General features: G+C 44.5%; 1 protein-coding gene across 6 annotated transcripts in view; it reads right to left on the bottom strand.

Annotated features, from left to right (window-relative positions):
- Positions 1 to 26427, bottom strand: part of LOC111869663 (long-chain-fatty-acid--CoA ligase 5) — a 145888-nt gene that overhangs the window by 52074 nt on the left and 67387 nt on the right. For 4 of the 6 annotated variants that reach the window (XM_023861339.2, XM_023861337.2, XM_023861342.2 and 1 more), the window contains one exon: positions 2424 to 2578. In XM_023861339.2, coding sequence (XP_023717107.1) covers positions 2424 to 2578 — 155 coding nt within the window. Of the gene's footprint in view, positions 1 to 2423; positions 2579 to 3779; positions 3954 to 23539; positions 23667 to 26427 lie in introns of those variants that run through there. The other 2 variants (XM_033753511.1, XM_023861341.2) reach the window with 2 other exon arrangements.

The raw sequence follows: 26427 nt of genomic DNA, 5'->3' as shown, positions 1-26427 counted from the left end.
CGCCACTTTGTCCACCACAAATCCCACTTGACCTGATCCGCCATCTATGAGCCGATTGTCTAGAAAATGTGGGAGCCTCGACGTCTCACAACCCTATGGGCCTCCACGGCCTGTTACAGGGATATCTTCTTTTTTATTTTAATCTTATCCAGCAGCGAAGTTATCCTTCTGCCTAACCAATATACCGTTACGATCTACAGTCGCGTCTAGAGAAAAACATGCTGATACCGGCATAAACTGGCAGTAAGGCATGAGTTTCACGGAAGAATACAGGATGAGTTCCAGAGTTGGCAGTATAATCCATACCTCCGGGAAAAGCATCAGCTGCCCCACTGGGTATAAACCGTTCGAGGCATTGTGACGCGGGGAAATGAACAAAACTCCTAATGAAGTTAAACCCGCTCTTCCAGCCCGTACTCACACACTGTGGTGAGGGGAAATTGGCCAGGGTCACTTCTCTCCCATTCCTTGGCATTTCAAAGTTCAAGTCTCGAAACAAAGTTGAATTACTTGGCATTGACGGGAACAAACAATTCAAGGCAATTCATCCGAACGCCTGTGTGAATTTCCACAGAATACGGTACTAACATACACAAAAAGGGGAAAGATCCATCTCGCAAAGCTGTTAAATTAATTCCAGCCACAAATTTTTCAAGACTCTCGCAAATAAAATTTCGAAACCGCAGCTACGGAGTGTTCAGCGCTGTTTCATCAAGCGGTAAACTGCGCCATTATTGTCGCCAACCTCAAATGTCAAACTGAACTGGATGCAGTGAAGCCATCCGGACTGCAATGCTAAGCATGCGCGTTAAAATAGCTGCTCATTCAGCTTAGGAAGCGAGTAACCAAACTCCAAGCGTTGTTACAAAAAAAAAACACCTTCATAAAATGCGAAGAACTCTTTAACAGTCAGCCTCCATTTTTCCGCATCTCAGTCCGTAAAAAAAAAAAAAAAAGTCCTAAAGCTTTACATCACCACCTGCTTTAAACGTCACCCGTAGCAGAGCTTGATCATCATTCAGATCAGAAAGACATGACGCGAAAATTCTAGAATATTATTTCGACGTCGGGGGAACGTACTAAATTCCTTGTTGTTTATACGAGTATACATGCAGGGTGTGCTTCGATGGGGCACAAATATTTTACTATTTATGGCCTTGCCAGGGTTAAACAACAGTAAGTAATTGAAACGGGCTTTTATTCATTAGGAACATTTTTTTTTCTTGGCACTACAGCCCCAGTGGGCCTAGGCCTACCTCCATGAACTCCGTTCACTTCGGTTTTTCTAGATCTCACACATACGGTAGGACTCCTTGGGCGAGTGATCAGCTCGTCGCAAGGCCTCTACCTGTAGACAAACACAGAAAAACGCACACAAACATCCATGCCCTGAGTGGGATTCGAACCCACGATCTCGGCTTCCGAGCGAGCGAAGACAGTGCATGCCTTAGACCGCTTGGCTACCGTGACCGGCAATTATGAACATTAACCTGTAATATACAAACAACTGAAGCGAAGAACCACGATATTTTAAAGTAACTCTATTACTGAAAACGTTTCAGGTCTCTCGTGTATAAAAAGGCAGCGTAGTTAAAATCTAATTAATACTAAAGTACATGGGCATAAACGTATGGAATCTCTACAGCAGTACTTTTTTTTAATTCGCTTAGTGAGGGGTGAGCTTGGTCCACTCGGCACGACGGCCAATGATTGGCCTATTGTAGTACCTGCTCCGGGTGATTATGATGATGGAGAATTTGATAGAATGAAGATTGACTGGGGAAACCGAAGTACTCGGAGAAAACCTGCCCAAGCGCCACTTTGTCCAACACAAATCCCACTTGACCAGGCCCGGCATCGAACCCGGGCCGCCGCGTTGGGAAGCCAGCGACTAACCGCTTGAGCTATGGCGCGGCCCAGGTCTGCAGTAACAACTCAATTAAAATCCAGGTCCTTTTCCGTTGATTTCATTCTCTATTAATCAGCTCTCTCAAGTTATTTTTCTAATTTAAAGAACCCTTCTCTTAATATATTTCCATGGTAGCGTAAAATTCTATCGTTGAAACGTCACTGATCATAGCTTTAATTGTAGGCGTACAGCCACACACATTTCGCCCATTATCAAGCAACGAATAGCCTAAATGTAGAGCAAAATGCCAAGTCTCCAAACGAGATATCTCGTGTGTAGCATCGAAACGATTAAACAAAAATGAAACGCTGGCAAACTGGATGTGTATAAAACAGCGCAGTCGATTTGCCGCTATAATTGAATCATGTATGGCGGCCATCAGATTTCTTGTCCGTGACCTCACAGTTTTAAGTGGCTTTGTAGATCAATACTACAACGCATGATATGGCTAGAGCTCCCAATTTCTGAACGTGTAGCCTGTTGCAAGCTCGATAAATATGTCGGCTATACTTACCGGCAAAAGCCTACTCTGACAGTGCAGTTCTACCAGGGGTTTCTGTGGGCTGGGACGGCTTGCCAGATAGAACGCTGACGCCGCTGCAACTCCAGTAAGGGCCAGTGCCCCTGCAGGGCCCCCTATGTAACCCAGATATTGGTCCATCTCTTCAACTGAAATCAAGCAAAATGAAATACAGTAAAACTTGGTTATAGCAACATCGGTTTCTGCGACACCTTGTCTATTGCGTCAAATATTCAATGGTATGAACTAATTCCTCATAAAGCAACTGTTTTTATACCTTGCTTAGTACGACATGCACAAAGGCATCAACCTCGTATGTAACGTCATTTTCATTCCTGAATTTCTCTGATATGNATTTTTACGTGACTAACATAAGGCTACTGTGGAAGTGCCCATTTCGGTTACAACGACATTCGTTTATAACGACACTATTTTTAGGTCCCTTTGATGACGTTATAACCAAGTTCTACTGTATTACAATCTTACATATCACAATTCATGTCACTTACATACACATTTGCTCTTGTAAGATTTGAGGCTTTCACGGCGGTGACTATGAAGAAAGCAGTCTTCTGGGATTTGGCACCGTGTATATGTGGTGTTAACCAACGTTTCGGAGGAACGTATCGCCTCCATCTTCAGGGTAGAAGGAAAAATATAAGAAATCCGCAAGTGAAGAGACCGTGAAAACCGGTTCGATACGTTCCTCCGAAACGTCGGTTAACACCACATATATACGGTGCCAAATCCCAGAAGACTGCTTTCTTCACATGTGCTCTTGTTTCGTGTGCCAGACATGCGTGTGGGCATTGTCTCAACTTCATTCGCCGTTGAAACAATATATTGGCTAACAAAGCAAAAATTAAAGGGGTGTATAGATTAGCCAGCAGACCACACTGGCCGCGCGGTCTAGGGCATGAACCGTCTTCACCCGCTCGAACACTGGGATCGTGGGTTTGAATCTCATTCGAGGCATGGATGTCTGTGTGTAGGCAGTGGGATTGCGACGGGCTGATCCCCCTACAGACTGTGTATAGAATAAGAAACTGAAGAATCGGCCAACATCCACATGGGCTGTAGAGCCACAGTCAGATTACTCAAGTAGATTCGTTTAGTTTCTTTACAGAGCTTTCTTCAGACACAACACAGCTCACATTGCAACTTAGATCCTTCTTACGCGCAATCCAGTGATCACACTAAAATGTCGGACAATGCTGGAGGGCCGGAGTAAGATTTTTCTCTTCTCCACAGAGTCCAAACCGGAACTGAGGTCCACCCAGCTTCCTATCCAATGGGTACGGGCTCTTCCCCCGTGTGTCAAGTGACAGGGATGTCAAGCTGACAACTCACCTGTATGTAGTGCCAGGTCAAGAATGGTGGGTCCATATCTCAGGTCCCCCATACGTCTTCATGGCATAGTGCTTAAGTAATTAGGCACTGGAACAACTTTACTAACTTCACGTATACATAGACACACATACAGATGTACGGAAACAAATAAAGCTGATATAACCTGGTGTTCGGTGCAGGACCTGAAGATTCACTCGCCAATATTTCGCTTGCACGTGTGTTTGTGCGCCCAGAACCGGTTTCCAATATAACTACGGAGCCAAATACTGGTATTACGGCTACAAGAATGACCTTCGATCTGTGTATGAACTTTTTGTATAATTATGATCCAATCTCTAAATTTAGATTGACAGAGAAACATGCATCATAATGCCGGCGAACAAATCTACACAGTTGGATTTCAGTTCCTCGTAACGGTGACTATGAAGATTTCTATCTTATGCGAAATAGCGCCGTGTAGTCAATTTGGTCGATATTTCAGAGGAAATATCGACTCCATTTTCAGGGTCGAAATGTAAGCAAAGCAAGAAGCCAACATTTATCAGACATCAAGCTCTGCAAAGGGTTCTCCGGACTGCACTGCGTTATATCCTCAATTGATTTTCAAACAGAAGATGATTCAGGTCATCAGGGACTTGCAAAGTGGAACGGTATTATTGTTACTGCGTGGGTTTGCACTATTACCAGGCGAAACTTCGTCCGGTGTACAGTTTACAGAATGCACACGTGTCAACACTTAGCCGAGTAAAGTCTCCACTTAAGGAAGACCTTTATCTGGGAGCAAGCGCTGTACTTCCGTGTAGGTGGTCTCGTGTTTGAAACCGGCTGATTTATTGTGAATTCTTCTCGGGGCATTTCCCTTCCCTGACCTCCTGGCCACACTACGGGGCATTCCGCGTATTTGTTCGGATTCCACGTTAAATTACTGATTCCGTCTGACCTTGAGCATGAACACTATCACCATCATTTTCCATGTCATACTGTCATCGGGAACCAGACGGAAATATCGATGCAGTCTCTCCCATATAAACTTTATTCTTGAAGGCCGGCAGAGGCCTCTCCACATGGAAGCATTGGTCACCACACAAAATTTCATTTACAGACAACTCACATCGCCCCGATAATTTCACGTCTTGCATGGCCTATGTATGTCATGATATACATAAAATGATGGAAAGAAGTGGCCGGACAGAAAATGTAAAAACAAGACGTAGTCATGTAGTATTTGATTTTCTCACAGCGGCTGTTAAGAAGAAAACTATCTTTTGGGATATGCCGCGCCATAGCTCAAGCGGTTAGTCGCTGGCTTCCCACCGCGGCGGCCCGGGTTCTATCCTGGGTCTGGCCAAGTGGGATTTGTGGTGGACAAAGTGGCGCTGGGGCAGGTTCTCTCCGAGTACTTCGGTTTCCCCTGACAATCTTCATTCCACCAATTGCTCCACAATCACCCTCACCTATCATCTGGGGCTGGTACAATACGCCAGAAGTGGCCGCAGTACAAGGCACTTAGTCCCACCCCACTAACAATAAAAAATCTTTCGGGATATAATGCCGTATCATCATCATCATCTGAGCCACAGCCTTCCCCACAAGATTATGCCAGATTGCATCCCATTTTCACTTCTTTGGATTTCCCAAGATGTGTTTGGAGTAGATACTTCCATGGTAACGCAATAACAGTGGGCCGTTGCGTAGGAATTGCAGAATCAACAAACGCGTTTCCCCAGAGATGGAAGGCTCACTGCGTAGCAACGGCCGCGTATATATAATGGGGTTAATGAATTCGCCGAGTGAGTCTTGATATAGTCGCGGTTGAAGACAGCTGAAGTCCAGCATTCGCCGAGACATAGTCGAACAGCGATTGAGATACTGGATTGTATAAGATTAAGATTAATTATGATATGGTGAACTGTATAACTGTAAAAGCGAAAGAGAGTAAATATTCGCTACTTTCCTGAACGGCGTGAAGTTATTTGTCGCGTGAAATACCCAACACGTGACAATATTTTTTTACAGAGCAAGGTCGTCAGCCTTGCGTCCAACTTCCAACCTGAAGCACCAGATATCTGAATTTGTCCCCAGTGGCAGGGTGGACCAGGTATACCCCCCAGGTACCGGGTTCCCTTTTCATGACCTTCTAAAGGCGCGTCCACATTACTCGTACTCGTCGGGAGACTCGTCTGGCTTTCACTTGTACCCGTAAATCTTCGTCCACACTACTTCAGTTGCTCGCCTGGCTTCGGCTCGTGAGGATCCGTATATTTACTCGTAGTGTGTATAGGCTGTAGCCGTATTTAAATTTATTGGCTATAGTTTTTAAATTAAAAATTAAAAATTTGCTTGTCACATCGTCCACATTACTCGCGAGCATAGCGAGTCACACGAGGACGAGTAATGTGGACACGCCTTAAGACACACGTCTACGGTGGGGGTATTGTAACCCGCCTCCACACGGGACATAACGCCGTAGTCTGTCGAAATTCAACGAGCGTTCTGGAGGAACATGTGCCTCTATCTTCAGGGTAGAAGAATAACAGACACAAGAAGCAAGCGGAGCAATCGGTTTTCACTTAATATCAGAACATTTGCACAAATTCTACTCTTGCACGCAATCTAACGCTTGCTCCAGTGAGGTCAGAGAATCATCTACGATCTCGGCCCCGAACGCTGCCACCATTTTGCCAAATTGTAACGGGGATTTTTAAGAGAGTCATAAATCCTGTCCCGACCCTTCCTGCCCGCCTCACCCCCCGGCAGATGATCTCAAACTGCCAGTAGTGAGCCTCAGAACCAAAGTAGGTTTACTGCACAAGTAACCACTTTGTCCACGAAACGGACTTTGTTTCGTGGACGATCTGTCGTTACAGGTCGTCCATATTTGTTTCTTTTTCACGGTTTAACTAGTGAAGCGAATTTCATGAAACTGAGTAAGTCATACTGACAGGAAGACCCCGATGTAGCATTTCATATTTGAGACTTTTTTGATCCGCCTAATTCCAAGACTGACACTAAGACAGGCTGTGACAAAGATATATCCTGTGATATGCAGCACAAGTCAGATCTATATATGACGAATTTATAGGAGAAATCGCATCTCTATCAGGATAATTATCGTGATAAATGTACAGTATTTCAGTCATACAGGCAGAGACCTAGGAAAATTAAAGCCTCTCGTGTTTCACATTTTCAAAAGGACGAAAGAGGCGCCGAGACGTCCAGGCTCGGAATGTTTTTATTATTCACACCACCGTCGGCTTCAAGCAGACTCAGATCTAAAGATACCCATTGTCCGCTTTTCTGTGAAGATATTTCAGCGTGTGTAAACATACATCTGGAAACAGATGTTTTGGAAAAGTGGCACAGTTCACATATTTGGGAACAACGATAACAGACCGAAACCTGATGCAGGAAGAAATTAAGAGGAGATTGGACTCGGGTAATGCTTGCTACCATTAAGTCCAGAAACTTTTGTCTTCTCGCCTGCTATCCAAAAACATAAAAATTAGAATATACAAAATTATTATTTTGCCTGTGGTTCTGTATGGGTGTGAAACTTGGTCTCTGACATTAAGGGAGGAACATAGACTGAAGGTAGTTGAGAACAGGGTGTTGAGAATATTTGGGCCCAAGAGGGATGAAATGACAGCAGGTTTGAGAAAACTGCATAATGAGGAGCTTCATAACTTGTACTCTTCTCCAAGTATAATTAGAATGATCAAGTCAAGGAGGATGAGGTGAGCAGGTCATGTAGCACGAATGGGGGAGACGAGGAATGTGTATAGGATATTGGTGGGAAAGCTAGAAGGAAAGAGACCACAGGGAAGACAAAGGCGTAGGTGGGTGGACAATGGCGGTAAGTTTGTCAACCCTACGCGCCAAGCTATCCATGTAACAGGCCGTGGCAGCCCATATGGTTGTGAGACGTCGAGGCTCCCACATTTTCTAGAAAATCGCCTTACAGATAGCGGTGTCCAGAAGATTATACACTTCTTAATCGAAATTCTTTCAATAGTTCTGGAGTTGAACGAGGCAAAGGACTGCTAGGCACATGTTCCATCTCAATTATGCATTCATTTTATGCGTCCCATACAAACAATGAGAAAACATTTATTAAGATGGCTCTCAGAACAGACTGCACGGAAACAGGACATTCTGACTATTCAATTTGAGTTCTTGGTGATCGAGATTTTGATGGTACGTACGTGACTGAAAACTTTGGCAAAAACTTAACTAAACTCCGTGCACTTCACTGCACTGGCTCACACTCCCCCTAGTTACTAAATATGAGTTTCCCTACGACTTATTGGTTCGGCCTTTGATAGGAACATACCGTGTGGAGGGGCCACACTAAGGCTGCCAACTTGGCAACAACAAAGCCAAGTGACCATAATTTGGAGACGTTAGCACACACCTTGCTAAGGTGACGCGCCAGATCTTGTGATCGGCAGTCCCATGATCTCGTCTTGTGATCACCTCAACTACACTATGACTTATGAGCCGGGCTAATGAGCTGATACATGGTCATGGATGGGGATGAAAACGAGACACTGCTCTGAAAGATTGCATCTCCTTTGTGCAGGTCATGCATCCTAGGCTTTGTGACGGCATAGTACGTCTATTTAACGTAATCAACGGATCAATTTATAACACGATCTTCGACAAAGCAACTCTTACACGATTCAGTGAGTCAGCCGGGTTCTTAATATGACTGACAAGAGAACAACATATCAGCGGGGAAGTTCTATGCTTAGAAACAGAGTAAGGGAAAAAAACAAAAAACAAACTCCGTGGCCTGTAGTCCTCAAGCGAACTATACCGAACGAGCGACCTCCGCTTGTCCGCGAAGTTGTGTTGTGCTGTGTGTTGTGTACTCGCACACAGTACATAGGAAACATCTAACCATAAGCCATACAACCTTAAGCTGACATCTCCCATCTTCGGGATGAATTAACAAGGAGGAGCTCAACATTTTACATTAAATGTTTTAAATTTTTTAAATATTTTAACATTGGCGTTTTAACTTGAGGGTAGTTTCGGATGGAATGTGAGAATTGATAGTGCATTCAACAATCCTAGCAAGTGTTGTGCTTTTACACGTCGACATATTGTAGCAGCGTCTACGCAGCAAACATAACTGTGTACATCTCAAACAACGACAGTGTTTTCATGATTGTACTATGTGCCTCTGATGATGGTTGTGTTAAACCGAAACATGTAAGGCAGAAGTGATAAAGAAGTGACCTACAAATTGTTACACTCGACGGACTTTCTATTGACTTTATCATTTCAAATCTTCTACTAAATAATATAGGAAGTACATAATAATAACTAAATAAACTAAGTCCACGGAGCTGAGCCCTTCTTGAGAAGCCGCCAACTTCACAGCTACTCAAGAATTTCCCAATAATTTATGGAACCCGAGTGTTCATTGCCGTCTTCACAAGAGCCTTCCACCGGTCCCCATCCTAAGCCAGAGCAATACATTCCATACCATCCCATCCTATTTCTGTAAGATCCATTCTAATTATATCCTCCCATGTCCGTCCCGGTCTTCTTAGCAGTCTCATTCATTCTGGGTTTCCCAACAAAATCCTATTTACATTCATCTTCTCCATTCCTGCTACATACCCTGCCCATCTGATCCTCCTTGACTAATTATACTTGGCGAAGAGTACAAGTTATGAAAATCCTCATTATGTAGTTTTCTCCAACCTCCTGTCACTTCATCACTCTTCAGTCCAAATATTCTCCTCAGCACCCTGTTCTCAAACAAATTTCACACCCATACAAAACCACAGGTACATAATTCAAAATCCTTAAATAGCTTATGGACTGATCAGGCTTAAATAATGTACGAACACGTATGTTAAACCGAATGTGGATAAATAGAATCTAGTAGCGCTGAACATCGTTAGTGCTCGCACATGTCAGAGCGTTGTCAGAAACAGCAAGGTCGTAACTTGGACTTCTCGTCAGTTCTCGACCTACTAACACAAGACAGGCGCTACTTCTGCCAATTCATGTGAGAAATTCATTTGGCTTCACCGTTCGTCTACTTTCAAAGCCAGGACTAGTGCCTGTGTCTCGTTATAATTTCAGACACCGATTTTAAGCTTTCAAGGTGGTTCACTATCGAGGTTAGTCTTTCTCTTGAGGCTTTGCACCGTGTGGAAGTTGACAGTGTTTCCGACGTTTCGGAAGTACATGCTAATTCTAAAGGTGGAGGCAGGTGCATATGGAAATTTCTGCAAGACTGCCCACTTCCTCCTAGTGCTCAGGCCCAACAGCAATGTCAACATTTTCTACAGACATTCTACTGCTACGCTTAGCTACATAATCATTAACTTGTCAGTTGCACTTGCGTGTCTATTCAGACGGACGAGACACGGAGCTCTTCCTGGAACGTGTGGTGTTATTTCCTGGAGCACGCATGTAGTTTTCCGAGTAATGTGGATTACGTCTGTTTCAACACGTATCTCGTCGAATAGTTTTTCGGGACGAGGGAAGGTCAGAGACCTCAGAGGAGAACAGTCAGAAAGAGAAAGCACGAAGGAAGGAGGGGCTTTGGAAAGAAGGAAATGTTGCGGCGATTACAAGATAGCTGGAGGACATAACGGTACATTCCCAGAGTGACTCAACACCATTCTGCAGTCAATAAATAAACAGAACAAGATCAAGGTCACAATCCACGTGCTGATCATGAAGTTCCCGTCCTCTGTTCTTACTTCTAGCCGGATACTTGCAGAATACAAACGAGCAAAGAGACATACAAGGGAGTGCAAACATAGCTCCACCATTTTTGACCTGGGCACTAGATGGAAGTGAGTGATCAGCCTCACGCCCTGGCCGATTTACTCCCGGGGAAAGAGCCCTCGGCACCCATTTCATAAGACGCTTGGTGGGCCCCACAGCCAGTCTGTACGCTGTGGAGTAGAGAAAAATCTCTTTTCCCTGCCGGGAATGGAACCCGCGTGTTCCAGCCTGTAGCCCGTCGCTATACCGACTGAGCTATCACGGCTCCCATGATGAATACCATTGCCATGTTATGTGAAGTATTTATTAACACATTTAATCTTGGGGCTGAAGTGTTAAAAGTCAGCGATCCCATGTAAACTATAGTCGGTATAGCGACTGGCTACGGGCTGGACGACCAAGAGGTAGGAGTTCCAGTCTCGGTAGGGTAAAGAATTTTCACTACTCAATGTCGTCCAGATCGGCTCTGGGGTCCACCTAGTCTCCTATCCAGTAGATACTGGGGCTATTTCTCCGGGGCGTTAAGCTGACCAGTCAGCTACAACTAGAGCCGAGGTCAAGAAAACGTGGGTCTACACATCCACTCCCCCATACGTCTTCATGACGTAATGCTTAATTAGTTAAGCACTGGGATAAATTTTATTACACGACGTTACATCCCATAAGATATAACTCTTAATAAGCAGCGCTGTAAGAAACTCAGATCGTAACAGATAATTCAGTTTTAGAAGTTGGATAAAACTTCATGATTTCAGGCTCACACGGCGATAGAACATTAATATTGCTCCCGTTCTCTGGCGCTGGCACCATGTGGAATAGAACGTAATACCATCTTCAAGGTCGACCCTGAAGATAGAGGCCACATATTCCTTCGAAAAGCCGGAAACATAGATCACTTCTACACAGCAGAAAAATCTCAAAGCAGTATTAACCTCAAGAGTAACTTGCGTCAGATAAGAATAATACGTTTAGAATGCTTTAATGTGAATTTTAAATCATGCTGCAGAGAACTCATTACATTCAACTGAAGAATATTCTTTGCTGTTCTCCGAAGGCCTTGCATAAATTGGAAATTGTCGGTCTTATAGAAACGCACAGAGCTACTTAATTCTTCCTATATGCTAAATTACTCATTCATATCCGTTCATTAATCCATCAGTCCTGCTAAAAGATCTTATGATCCGAATCCAGAACCTGGCTGAAAATTATTTACTTTGTTATATGCCATGCAAAATAACTTTTAAGACCGCTGGATTCCAGTTTGTTTACTTAAACAGTTAAGTCGATCTTCCCACACATCGACATCAGAGACCGTTCATCGATCCACCAACCTAGTCAGCCAGGCACCCAACCAACCCCTCTACCGTCCGTCCTCCCGCCCTCCTATATACTCATGCGTACACATGTACCCACCTGCCCAGCCATTCAGCAGTCAGTCGTAGTGGTAGCTGGTAGTGGCAGGCAGATCCTTCCTCTCGTCGGAGAGGAGGCCCCGTTTCAAAACACATGTACTCTTCGAACGAACAAAATACAGGGCGTTCAATCAAAGAGGAAACTTCGCAACACCGCTGACCGAGCCCAACATTCCTCACAGACTGCTGTTGCAACTGCCGATAGCGGAATGAATCATTTATCAGCGCTAATGACTCATTCGGCTATCAGCATTTACAGCAGAAATCTGTGAGGAATGTTGAGCTCGGTCAGCGGTGTTGCGTAGTTTCCTCCTTGACTGAACGCACTGTATAATCATGAGCACCGAGAGGGCCCCAAACCATGAATGACTGTGCTGGCGAAGACCAGCAATAAATTACTGCTCTGCTCCACCCATTCACCCGTCCGTCCATCCATGAAATTCTTTTCGAAGGGAAGACACTAACTAAAGACAGGCCTTAAAGACCACGAAATTACTTTTCACTTACGTTTATAGTCTTCTACAAACGCCTTGATCATGTTGGCGCTGTCTCTTAGCCGCAGCTACACCCACTCAACAAGTAACAGCTGAAGAAATTTATTTAATCCCTGTGTACAAATTTAGAAGACTTGGGGCTATTCTCAGACACAAAGCGAAAGAATTATTTTCATATGGGCCAACTGCATGGCATCATTCCACACAAAATTCCATTTGTTATTCCCAAAAAACGACGCAGTTTATAACAAGTAAAGTTAAAGTTGTGCCGGTGCTTAACTAATTAAGCACTACACCACGAAGGCGTATGGAGGAGTGGATGTATAGATCCATATTTTCTTGACCCCGGCACTAGCTAGAGGTGAGTGGTCCAGCTTCATGCTCAGGCCGCTTTATCCCCGGGGAAAGAGTCCTCAATACCCACAGGATAGGGGGCTGAGTGGGCCCCAGAGCCGGTCTGGACGACTTAAAGACTTGTTGGAGAAGTGAAAATTCTAACTCTAGCGGGACTCCGAACACCTACGCCTCGATCGTCCTGGCTGTAGGCAGTCGATATACTGACTCCGCTAATGCAGTTTTGAATCATGGTTGCCGAGTTCGTAAGTATTTTTCTGATTCCCCCCCTCCCCAAAGACAGTTTTGTCACGGTGTTACATACCTCAGTGAAGTAATGAATAACTGAAGGGGGCACAAATAAACAGCGGCTTCTTTGTTGTTTTGTATGACGGAGTAATGTCTTGGCATGATGTCCAGCAGCAGCGCGGCAGGAGGCGACGTAAGTAAACAAACAAGGAGGTATGAGGTGATAACTACGAGTATCTATACAGAACTCAAGGACAATCATCCCATTCTTCAAACCGCAATATCTCGTACGCTTACTTATGTGCATCCATGAGACAGGCGCCCTATTCTTGTATATAGGCCGCTACTTCCACGCGCAGGAGCAAAATGTTGAAGACGTGACCAAGGGGAGAGCGAAGTGAGGGGGACAGAAAACAGACAAAAGCAATTCTGATAGTTTTGTCTCACTCACAACCTTCCCTCCCACGCATCCAGCTATGATTCTGGCTATTTGGATGTAAAACGATAAAATGGTTAAGCTATCCCTGTAACAGGCTGTGGAGGCCCATTGGGTTGTGAGACGTCGAGGCTCCCACATTTTCCAGAGAATCGGCTCACAGATGGAGGTGAGGTTGTCAGCCTTACGCGTAGGCCGTCCTTTACTCCCCCCAGCAAGATCGCTGGTACGGATTTCTGTTACAGGCAAAATTGATCGCAGGACCATACTGAGGCTGAAAGGCTTAAGTCATTTGAAAAAATCCAATGACAGTTGGAATCGAACCCGCGACCTTCCGCCTTGCAGCATAGTGGCTCAACCAACTACACTACCGCGGGCCCCTGGCTATTTATGTCTGTCTATATCTAAGTCCATGGAGATGAGCTCTTCGTGAGACGTCATAAGTTGTGCAACTATTCAAGAATTTGCCAACATTCTATGGAGCCAGAAGGTTCATTACCGTGCTCAGCAGAGCCCTCCACTCTTACTTATCCGGAGCCAGATCAATCCAGTTCATAGCACCCCATCCTATCTCTCTTAGGATCCATCTTACGTAATATTATCCTCCACTTGCGCCTAGGACGTTGGTCCTATGCGCCACTAAAACTACATGTACATGTACGAGCGCACTAATCCTACAGTTAAGGCATTATACCGTCAGCTGCCCCAACTAGCTGAAACAAGAAATTCTGGGAAGAATTAATCGTCTACTTTCCTTCGGTACGACACGGACCGCATAGAAAACGACGCCTCCAACAATTTTCGTTGCCGAGGGAGCATGTTTACCGAGTCATTGCCTAGCAACGATAAGGGAGATACACAGACCAACAGACTCTCCTTTCATACGACACTGACAGTATACAAAACGAGGCATCCAATACTCTACTGTTACGTGTGTTTGTTGCCACGGTAACGTGTCTATCTAGCCGTTACCTAGAAGCGATATGCGGGAATACACTACATACACACAGGCTGATCAGAGAGATTTAAGAATTATGGCATTGAGGTGGACTCTGGTGCCATGATATGCATACCGAGTTTCATAAGAATTGCTTCAGGCATTCAAAACTTGATTGGGGGGGAGGGGGGGTTACACAGACACTCAGGCAACAAGGTGGTCTGATATGCCTGTTTTTATTTTTTCAAAATAAGCAAAGTAGGATAAAATGGGGCGGGGGGGGGAGATATCGCGGTTACAACAACCGGACCTCCCGACTGCTCAACCGGAGCCGCCTCTGTTGCTGTTACGTAACTACGCTACCTCATTCCGCTACTTGAACTTCTTGCAGCGCCATTACGCTCAGTTACGTCACGCAGAGGAACTGCAGAGTCACAGCGGACACTCGACACATTTCAATTTCCCAGGTAATTTTAATAGACGAGTACGCACTACTACACTTCTCCTTGGAATAGGGAGCTTCACAAACTCCTTGAAAAAATAAAGCACTGCGTGGAGTGTGGGACAAGTCCTGTACCACAGGCGCCAGGGACGCGTCCATTTCAATGTCGTCATCACCAGTCGGAAACTCCACTGTCCTAGTAGAGGCTACTAAATTTAGTCCTCTCAGAAACTGATAACGGACCATTTGAGTCGGATTATACAGTTTGGAAAACATTTGTCTTATAAGGTAAAGTTGTCCCTCTGCTTAACTAATTAAGCATTACACCATGAAGGCGTATGGGGGAGTGGGTGTACAGATCCACATTTTCTTCACCTGGACACTAGTTGGAGATGAATGGTCAGCTTCACGACCCGGTCGCTTTACCCCAGGGGAAAGAGCCCCCGGTACCCATTGGATAAGAGGTAGGGTGGACCCCAGAGCTGGTCTGGACGACGTGGAGAAGAGATAATTCTTGAACCTACCTGGTCTCGAACTCCGACCTCCTAGTCGTCCAGCCTGTAGCTAGTCGCTATATCGACTACGCTATCCCGGCTCACAAAATATATGTCTTATTAAACATAAAATTCTGGAAGAACTAATATTTTATTTTCCTTTGATACGACATGAGTCACATAAAAAGGGGCGCGTCCAACGGTACTTCGTTGCCGAGGGAACGTGTTTACCGAGCTGTTGCCTAACAACAATGGGGAGGGGTGATAAACAGATACGCAGAAAGTAAAGTGATCTCTTAAAACCTACTTTCATTCTTTCAAAAATTAGGTTATAAATTAGTTATTTATTGACTCATCCTTGTATATGAATAAACTGCGAATTATTACCTACAATGGAATCACATTGCATGTAGTTTTTTAAGGAAAGTATGATACAAGCATGCAAGCGGTAGTAGAGGTATTTTTTTTATTGCTATTGGGGTGGGACTAAGTCCCTTGTACTGCGGCTGCTTCTGGCCTATTGTATCAGCCCCAGATGATAGGTGAGGTTGATTGTGGAGCAATTGGTGGAATGAAGATTGGCAGGGGAAACCGAAGTACTCGGAGAAAACCAGTCCCAGAGCCACTTTGTCCACCACAAATCCCACTCGACCAGACCCGGGATCGAACTCGGGCCGCCGCGGTGGGAAGCCAGCGACTAACCGCTTGAGCTATGGCGCGGCCAGCGGTAGTAGAGGTAACTGCATTACGTAATTATATAACACTGCTGTCGGGGGCTGGAAATGCTTGTTGTGTTATACGAATATTCCTACAAACGTTTAGTTAGGTCTGAAGGCGTGGGATAATGACACTGTATTAAACTGACATATACAATATAAGATATTGGATATTGTCCATCGCCCCGTTTTGGTCAGAGGAGCAATATGTTTCGTAATCTGGCGCTACTTCTGGCACCAGCTAAAATAATGAGACCTATTCATTTCAGCCAACTGGTTGGAGGAAATCTTTGCCTTCCGAGCTGACAGAAACATAGTCAGTTTCCAAATCGTCATGTTTCTTTAACCAAAACATTCAACAAATGTCACTTAAACGAGTAGGGCTTATGCAGTCTTTATGGCGCATAGGAAAAACACACACACACACACATGCATGCATAAATACATAATATTACTTGTGTTCTCACGAATAGCAACTTGGAAAGTACAACTAGAGCAATAAGCGCGTTTCCTTTAGAGTACAATACGGTATGTATACAAGTTTTCCCTTAACTTATTAAACACTATGGCATGAAAGCGTATGGGGGGAGTGGATGTATAGATCCACATTTTCTTCACTTCTGCATTAGTTGAAGGTGAGTGGTCAGCTTCGCGCCCTGACCACTTTACCTCCAGGGAAAGAACCCCAGGCACCCATTGGATAGGAGGTTGTGTGGACCCCAAACCCGGTCTGGATGACGTGGAAAAGAGAAAAATTCTTTATCCTACCGGAACTCAAACTCCGACCTCTCGGTTGTCCATCCCGTAGCCAGTCGCTATCCCGGCTCCTATAATACTGTATGTACCGATGATTTTTCTGAGTGAATGATTGGGGAAAGAGCTGAATGAAAAACAAACACCGGAAGAAATGGGCGACAAGAAAATCCCACATATTTTCAGGCATACATACATACATAACTGTGTACTGATATAAGCCCAGGTATCAGAAAGAATACGTGCATGCACACACGCACATGAAAGTGCAACGTCTGTTTCTACTCTCTTTTCCGCTTTCTTTCCGTATACACACGGGGTTACAACTTCAAGACGAGTTGCTTCTCAACAAAGGCAAAGGTAACCAACCACAACATAAAAGAGTTTCTTTTCTTGTGCTTGAATCAGCTGCCTCGCGTGGCCTACGTGAGCCCATTCTCATACTCAACCACGCCCAGAGCTTCTCCACAATATACAGAACTAGGGGTCATCGAACTGATATCAATTCCCACCTCTCTGTTAGCATCTGCTTTCTCTCCCCCCCCCCATCAACATCATTTTGTACGTAGTTCATCGCTATCATCAGCATCGCCATGTACGCATGCGTAGTGTAAGTGCACACTAATGGAAATATTTTACAGGAGAAAACAGGCAACTACGAAGTTGTACAGCAGGAAGGAAGAGACAGCAACAGACTCTGTAAAAATACTCAACGGTCAGTGGAGGAATATCGTGACTTCTGTGCCCGTCACAGGCTACGCACGGCGTCGACAGATGGTCCCCAGGGGTGTACTTATTTCTTTTTTATTGCTAGTGGGGTGGGACTAAGTCCCTTCTACTGCGGCAAGTTCTGGCCTACTGTACCAGCACCAGATGATAGGTGAGGGTGATTGTGGAGCAATTGGTGGAATAAAGATTGGCAGGGGAAACCGAAGTACTCGAAGAAAACCTGCCCCAGCGCCACTTTGTCCACCACAAATCCCACTTGACCAGACCCGGGATCGAACCCGGGAAGCCAGCGACTAACCGCTTCAGCTATGGCGCGGCCCCACTTACTTACTTACTCATGGAACTGAGCCCTTCTTGAGGAGAAGCCTACTCAAGAATTTCCCAGCATTTTGTGGAACCTGAAGGTTCATTACCTTGTTCACAAGAGCCCTCCACTAGGATGTTACAACAGAAATTCTTATGCAATTGTTCAGCGTCGTAGAATACCATTTCTAGTTTGCATCGAGTCATGATGTACCATGTAGAAAGCATGTGGGGAATGCGAAATGTGTACGAGATTTAGTAGGAAAACATCAAATAATCGGTCTACTTTGGAGTTCTAGTGTAGTTGGGAGGATAATATTAAAACTGATCTTAGAGAAATATGATGGAAGGATGTGGACTGGATTCGTCTGGTGAAGCCTACTCAGTCAGGCCCAATCGACAAAGCTAGTCCCTAATCCCTGCAGGTATCCGGATATACAGAATACCCAATGAGGTGGGTTTTTCAAATTTCCTAATCCTTCTAGCTGCACTATGGCCCTGAGCTCGACTCAGCCTCTAACAGAAGTGAGTACCAGGAATCTCCCTGGGGGGAAAGAGCGGCCTGTGTGCAAGGCTGACAACCTTCCCGCCATCTGTGAGCCGAGTTTTTACAGAAAATGTGGGAGTCTCGACGTTTCACAACCCCATGGGCCTTCATGGCCTGTTACATGGATAGATTGTTTTACCTTCTATCGATTGGGTCCATGTGAGTAGGTTCCACCTGAAGACGGAGACAGAATCCAGTCTCCGAGACGTGTTTTAAATAAAAACAGATGATTGATAATGCCCAGAAAGACAACAGCTGCGATTACATTTCACCTTCGCGCCTCGATTCACTCGTTTACGCTGATAAACAGTCTCGTCCATATGCGCTGACAACTTACGCTTATCGACTGGCTAGGCGGCAATATATAAGCTTAATTACCGCAGGTTAACGGAACGGTTACAATGATACTCATACAGCAAAAGGAACATTTTTATCTAAATACCCTGACGACACAGCCAAAGCCAGATTTGTGAATCGTTTAATTCTGGATGTGAACCAGGTTGGTCCATTGCAAAGAACATAAGGTGTACGTGATGCAGATAGCAGGTTCCTCTTATGTGTATGCATCGGAAATACAAGACGATTTTTTTTTCCTTGGCACTACAGCCCCAGTGGGCCTAGGCCTACCTCCATGAACTCCGTTCACTTCGGGTTTTCTAGATCTTACACATACGGTAGGACTCCTTGGGCGGGTGATCAGCTCGTCGCAAAGTCTCTACATGTACACAAACACAGAAAAATGCACACGAACATCCATGCCCTGAGCGGGATTCGAACCCACGATCCCGGCTTCCGAGCGAGCGAAGACAGTACATGCCTTAGACCGCTCGGCTACCGTGACCGGCAATACAAGACTATACATTGTCATAATTAAGACAATCCAAACCTTGTAAGATTTTAGGTTTTCACGGTGGTGACTATGAAGAAAGCAGTCTTCTGGGATATGACGCCGTGTAGATATTGTGTTAACCGACGTTCCGGAAGATCGTATCGCCTCCATCTTCATGGCAGAAGAAAAAAGAAGAAAATCCGCAAGCGAAGAACCAGCGTGAGCAAGTACTAATAGATTATTAGTACTACTAGACTAGACTATTAGTCTATTAGCATCTGCTCACGCTGGTTCTTCGCTTGCGGATTTTCTTCTTTTCTCTTCTACCTTGAAGATGGTGGCGATACGTTCCTCCGAAACGTCGGTTAACAATATCTACACGGCGCCATATCTCAGAAGACTGCTTTCTTCAATCTAAACCTTCATCACAGTGGAAACCTCATACCGCATTTAGTAGAGAATCGTCAATCTATGGTGTTCAGCTGGTCACCACATTCCATGCTTTTATGGAGACTAATGGACCATAACTATATTCACGAAAGCCCACCACTGAACCTCGTCCTGAGCCAGTTCAATCTGGTTCGCATCGTCATAAGGAAGTCTACGGATTTCGGCTGCAACGTACGGTCGACCTCTATCGTGGCAGTTATTGTGAAAGTGTGTGGAAATTGTGTGAGTGATACTTTGGCTATCGCTGCAAATTTTCTATGCCCTATGAGCATGGAAGTTCGCAAGGCGGCGGAAATTAAGACTGTGGCAGTCTTCCTTATGACACTGCATAATTCCGTAGCCTGTGACAGCCTAATGTGCGTCAATCTATCCCGCAGAACTGCCCAAGGATGTTAAATATCTGTGTTTTCAAGATCTATTGGAAGAAGTGTCGAGTGCACGGCAAGTTTTACATCAAGTCTGAACAGTGACACATTAATTGATATTCTCACAGGGGTGAATGTGACGAGTTTCTGGGTTATAAAGCCGTGTAGTCCGGTGAAATTCAACCGACGCTTCGGAGGAAAACATCGTCTCCATATTCAGGCTCGAACAGTAAGCTAAGAAAGAAACTAGCATGTAGGAGGCAGCAAGCTATGTAGAGCTATGCATGTTCTTCAACCCTGAAGACGGAGGCAGATATGTTTCTCCAAAAATTCAGTAGACATTCACCGGACTATACGTCTCTGCATCCCAGACGATAGAACCCTTCAGTAACAAAATTGCTTACTACAGGGAAAGCAACTCGATTGAGCAGTTATGAACATCCACAGATGATGTAATAAACAACGTGCAGTAAAAGGAATCATTGTAGGAAATGCGCATCTTAGGTTTCCGAAGGATTACACAGTTTGTTTTCTAAACCCCTCGTGCTAATGCTGGGTGGACCCCACAGTCGAGGTGGATGAAGGGATGACGAGAAAAATACATGCCCTCCCCCCCCCCATCATGCCGATAATGGAGGGGGGAGTCCAGCTGGGTCCACTCGGCACGGCAGCCACTGCTTGACCTATTGTACCTGCTCCGGGTGATTATGATGATGGAGAATTTGTTGGAATGAAGATTGTGAGGGGAAACCGAAGTACTCGGTAAAAACCCGCCCCAGCGCCACTTTGTCCACCACAAATCCCACTTGACCAGACCCCGGGATCGAACCCGGGCCGCCGCGGTGGGAAGCCAGCGACTACCGACACATCTAGTCTACGGATACATTTACTTTATTGGCGAGGGCACACCAAGGAAACTGACAACCGCAATTTCCGAGAACTGTTATCAGTTGAACACATGTTGCTGAATGGAGCAGCGCAAACTGAAGAAACTGCGTTGCCGTTTCCTCAATTTGTGCAGCTCTATTCAGTAACGTGTTCAACTGATAACAATTCTCGGAAATTGCGGTTGCGTTGCGATTGCCAGTTTCCTTGGTGTGTCCTCGCCCTAGCCCTTCAGTTATTACTGAGTTATCTTTATTTGTTAAATACAAGGCTATAACGGTTCGTTGAGGTGTCAGTTTTCTTAGGCCACTTTACATGCAAATGCCGACTCATCTGCGCTGTCCACGAAAGAAATAAGGGCAACTCTTAACATGTGAAATTCATTAATTCAATTTGTATAACTGTAAGGGAACCTGCATGAATGTGACGACTGCAGCTTATAGGACAGACGTCTCACAGCGGGGGCAATGATACAACAAAATTCCTTCGGGTCTCCAGTCTGTTTCGCGATAACTCTGATTCCTGCGTCACTATTCTGCAGGTTCGCTTTTCATACAGTTTGGGTCATGGAATGTACAATAAGCGCTTTGTCTTTTGAAGGCCGTGGTTCGTTTATATTCCAGTAGGTTATTATGACACAGGTTNCAGTTACAGTTCAATAACACTCCTAAACCATCACAGAGAATTGGCGAATGGACGCTCTCTGACACAACAGCTTCTACCTTCTTCACAGCCTGTCAATCATCTATCTGTCACCGTGACTGTGATACATTGCGGAAATTGTGTTTATCCATATCATAATTTCTGGAAGGGAATGCTACTAACGTTAACAACAGAAAACGCTAGTAAATATCTGCAGTTTCTGGTTATGATCCATTGGCTACCGATTCTTCCAAGTATAATTAGAATGATCAAGTCAAGGAGGTTGAGGTGAGCAGGTCATGTAGCACGAATGTGGGAGACGAGCAATGCGTATAGGATATTGGTGGGAAAGCCAGAAGGAAAGAGACCACAGGGAAGACAAAGGCGTAGGTGAGTGGACAATATTAGAATGGATCTTAGAGAGATACGATGCGATGGTATGGATTGGATTGATCTGACTCAGGATAGGGACCAGTGGAGGGCTCTTGTGAACACGGTAACGAATCTTCGGGTTCCATAAAATGCACCCATACAAAACTACAGGCAAAATTACAAAATATTCTGAGCTGAATGGTAGCAAGTATTCCCCTGCTAAGTCCTAACGGCGCCCCATTTCGATATACCTGGGATAATACTCCTCGGAGGGGCCTTCAAAAGCAGCTTTCTGTACCGATACTTCACTATGGACAGCCCTGAAGATTCTGTCAGACATTTCTCAGTTTCATTCTACTGAAAGTCAGTTGGCAGTAGGCGGAAATTGACAACAATCCCAAATCTGGCGGCTTAACAACTTTGGAGTTTTAAAATATGGGCCAAATTGTAAATCACTAAATTTAAATTAAAGTACGGTGAGGACAACCGATATGGAGAAACTTGGATCAAAGTAATGCCACTGTAAAGGCTGTGCCATAGCTTAAGCGGTCAGTCGCTGGCTTCCCACCGCGGCGTCCCGGGTTCAAACCCGGGTCTGGTCACGTGGGATTTGCGGTGTACAAAGTGACGCTCAGGCAGGTTTTCTTCGAGTACTTTGGTTTCCCCTGCCAATTCACCAAATTCTCCATCATCATAATCACGCGGGGCAGGCTACAATAGGCCAATCAGTGGCCGCCGTGCCGAGTGGACCCAACTGGACTCCACCCCCCACTATGCGAATTAAAAAAAAATCATTGTAATCGCAAATAAAATTTAGCTTGGTATCGAGTACTGTCTCTGTGTAGGGTCTATAAGGACTATAACATCCACATATAACATAAATTATAATTCCTACTCCCTGGCGTCATTATCATCACCATCCACGCCAAACGTGATATATATATATATACATATATATATAACTCTGTGTTGATCTGCCCTGAAAGAGTCCACTGCTCTAAGCTATAGTTCCGTTAAGAAATACTTCGGACGCGAATTATAATCCTACAGTTACGGACTTGACGATTTTTACGATAAAGGTACACTAAATGATACGTCTAACACCTCGTTACGTCGATGTACTATAAGTACGTGGAGGTAAGGCTCCACAAATTCTCTACCTCAACACTACATTGAGGCTAGTGGTAAGATTCACAAGCCTTTGCACACCTGGAAACAGCTTCAATTACAAAGAGGCTATACTCGTTATTCGCTCCAGAACAAAGCTGCGGTAAAGAGAAAATTGCCAACATTACTGAACGTAACTGAAAATCCATATCAACTACATCCATTCCAATATATGCATTGTCATAAGAATGTTAATGAATTTTAAAGTGATGAAAATGTTACGGAAACGTATTAATTAGCTCCTCTGCTATGCAGTATTACAACAGTCTGAGAGATTAATGCCCGCCCTTGTTCGAGTTACGCTCTTAAGATATTCTGAAAAGAGACATGCATGAACAGCTGAGGGCAATTACACACGAAACGGACGCTACAGCAAAACGGTGGGGAAACTAATACCGTTTTCCTGGTAGGGATTACGGGTACCTTCATAATAGGAAAGGACAATAACTTACAGTTGCACAGTCTTGAAGTTTTACCACGACGTCGTCGTCTCTTCTTCTCCTCAGGCTCATCGTTATTGTTATTCGAAAGTTCTGTGTACATCATATGAGTTACAATTCCCATGCTTCTTGCTCAGTTTCCACAATGTCGATTAATAAAGGCAGATCACACGACCTGATGAACTTTCTTCAGAGCTGCACTTCTCCAGAGACCCCACGCATGAGCCCTCGAACTAGAGCCTCTTTTAGAAGAATAACTAAGAAGTAAATTTTTTTCCTTGTCACTTGTTACAATTTTCGTACTTGGAGAATTTCGCCACTGTTTTCCTCCCGTCTTTTACGAGACATTTAGAGTATATTTCCATTCAATCCTTATTTTAAAAAATCGTATACAAGTCTTAATTATATTTATATTTTCGTTCCTACATAATATAAATGTATAGACTGGGTCAAAAACACTTTTTCCTTGTATACTATAGTCTAGTCGTAATGAGCGTTTAGCTAAAATAAGAAAATATTACTTCGATTTCTCCTGAGACAATTTCACAACCGAAGTAGCAGTTAATCAATATAATGCAAATTCATTTAGAATTTTACTCCTATCCGGAGGTTCAGCACTGTGATACTTAAGGGCGAGTTACTTTTTATTTTTTAATAAGCAAAATGAAAAATAATGTAACTGTTCAGTGACTGAGACAAAGTCGGAGTCTGTAGTCCTGTTTCTCTTCTTTATGACTTGAAACGAAGTCACGTAACACATCAAAACGCTAATTTAAACCACTGTCTGTAGCCCCAGTGAACACAGAAGAAGTAACTTTTTTGTAGAAACAAACTTTCTCTTCTTTTTAATTTTCCTCGCTTCCGCAAATACTGTATAAATATTTACACTTTAAGAAAAATACACGACGACAAGCGAGTCGTAAGGAATAAAATACTACTCCTGGTGAAGCAAACAATATTCTGACGCCTTTTTCTGTCAACATAAAATCTTACGGCGTTCTTTAACGCCCCCAACTGCTAAATCAGGCGACAATACTTTTCCTAGCGTAGTCCTTATTGGTTTAAATTCTGGTCTATGTAATTCGGTGAGAGGCAAACTGTAGATGCGTCATTTGCTGCTGAACTAACTGTTATGAATATGTTTTCTCGTTTGACTCACGTCCACTTCACAGGTTAAGACCTCGTCTAATATCTAATCCCAAAGCGTCCATCTAATTTATAAAACCCCTTTCAAACAAATGTGAATGGAGGTGGGGTACAAGAAAAAGGGGGTCTTCTGACAAGCCGAAACGCAAGCAGAATAACAATAACAACAACAAAAAAAAGCCTCCCCCCTTCCGCTGTATCTTTCATGCAGTTCAGCCTGATCTCCTTCAGTCGTGATGTCCCAGATCGATCTTAACCGGTGTGCATATGTTCCAGGCTATCCACACCGCTAACCCCCCCTCCCACATCAACAAACGAGCGAATTGCTGACTCCCCCTCCCCCTTCCACCCACTTCTTAAAAAGAAGCACCAGGAAACGCCTACTGCGAGAGGCTCTTCGGCTTAGTGACCTGCTTCAGAAGTTACACAGCTTCGCAGTCGTTCTTCTCGCGTACTCCGCGAAGTTCTGATGACAGTCGGGCACTGCCATCTCGCTTTGTTGGGTGTCGTCCCTTCTTCCGGAAACGTAACGGTTTATAAAATACCGTTAAAAATAGTCCGTACAATAAAACATACGTTGTATAAAGAGAAACTTCATGATGTTTATGCTTCATCGAATATCATTAGAGTGATCAAATCAAGGTGGATGAGGTGGGCAGGTCATGTAGCACGAATGGGGAAGACGAGGAATGCGTATAGGATATTGGTGGGAAAGCCAGAAGGAAAGAGACCACATGGAAGACCAAGGCGTAGGTGGGTGGACATTATTAGAATGGATCTTAAGAGAGATAGGATGGGATAGTATGGATTGGATAGCTGTGGCTCAGGATAGGGACCAGTGGAGGGCTCTTGTGAACACGGTGATGAACCTTCGGGTTCCATAAAATGCTGGGAATTTCTTCAGTAGCTGCAGAATTGGCGGCTCCTCAAGAAGGGCTCAGCCCCATGAGTAAGTAACATCAAATCGAGGTGGATGAGAAATTCATGTAGCATTTTAGTCAAAAAATCACTTTTCAAATGAAGCTCTCCCAGTTTTAAATTAAATCTCACTGTAATTGAGCCCTTACAACATCACTATCAGAATTAGTTACGTTTAAAACTCTGTGGCCTGTAGTCCGCAAGCGAGCTATACCGACCGAGCGACCGCCGCTTGTCGGCGAAGTTAGTGCCAAGTTTTGCGGATAGAGAGTGTCGCGTGGTCAGCGCAACGAATCCCCATGGCCGTAATCTCGGTTTTCTAGACCGGAGGATTAGTTACGATGACACGTATTAAAGCCCCTGCTCAACTTTTCTCCTCTTCTCACAATAAAGTCGGCATCCTTACACTTTACCTTACTCACTTAACAAAGCTTTGCCCTACCTCAAATATACCTCTACCAGAAGGACAAGTGGGCATTGTCTGGGAACCTTCAAGGACGGAAAAATTTTCTGTCCCCCATCAAATGTAGTGTTTCTCATTACCTCCCCCCAATATAGTGTCTGCCACTTTTTTTTTTCTTGGCACTACAGCCCCAGTGGGCCTGGGCCTACCTCCATGAACTTCTCCGTTCACTTCGGTTTTTCTAGATCTTACACATTCGGTAGGACTCCTTGGGCGAGTGATCAGCTCGTCGTAAGGCCTCTTACCTGTAGTGTCTGCCACTACCACCCCCAATTTCTCTTCAGTCTTTAAAGGATTAACTGGATGAGATCTTTAAAATCTGGAAAACATATACAGGATTTATTAAAGCATAAAATCTAAACAAAAACCCAGG

This window comes from Cryptotermes secundus, unplaced genomic scaffold (assembly GCF_002891405.2).
Source record: "Cryptotermes secundus unplaced genomic scaffold, Csec_1.0 scaffold1072, whole genome shotgun sequence".
Taxonomy (NCBI): domain Eukaryota; kingdom Metazoa; phylum Arthropoda; class Insecta; order Blattodea; family Kalotermitidae; genus Cryptotermes; species Cryptotermes secundus.
The sequence above is the reverse complement of the archived record's forward strand: the minus strand, read 5'-3'. Positions and strand labels throughout refer to the sequence as shown.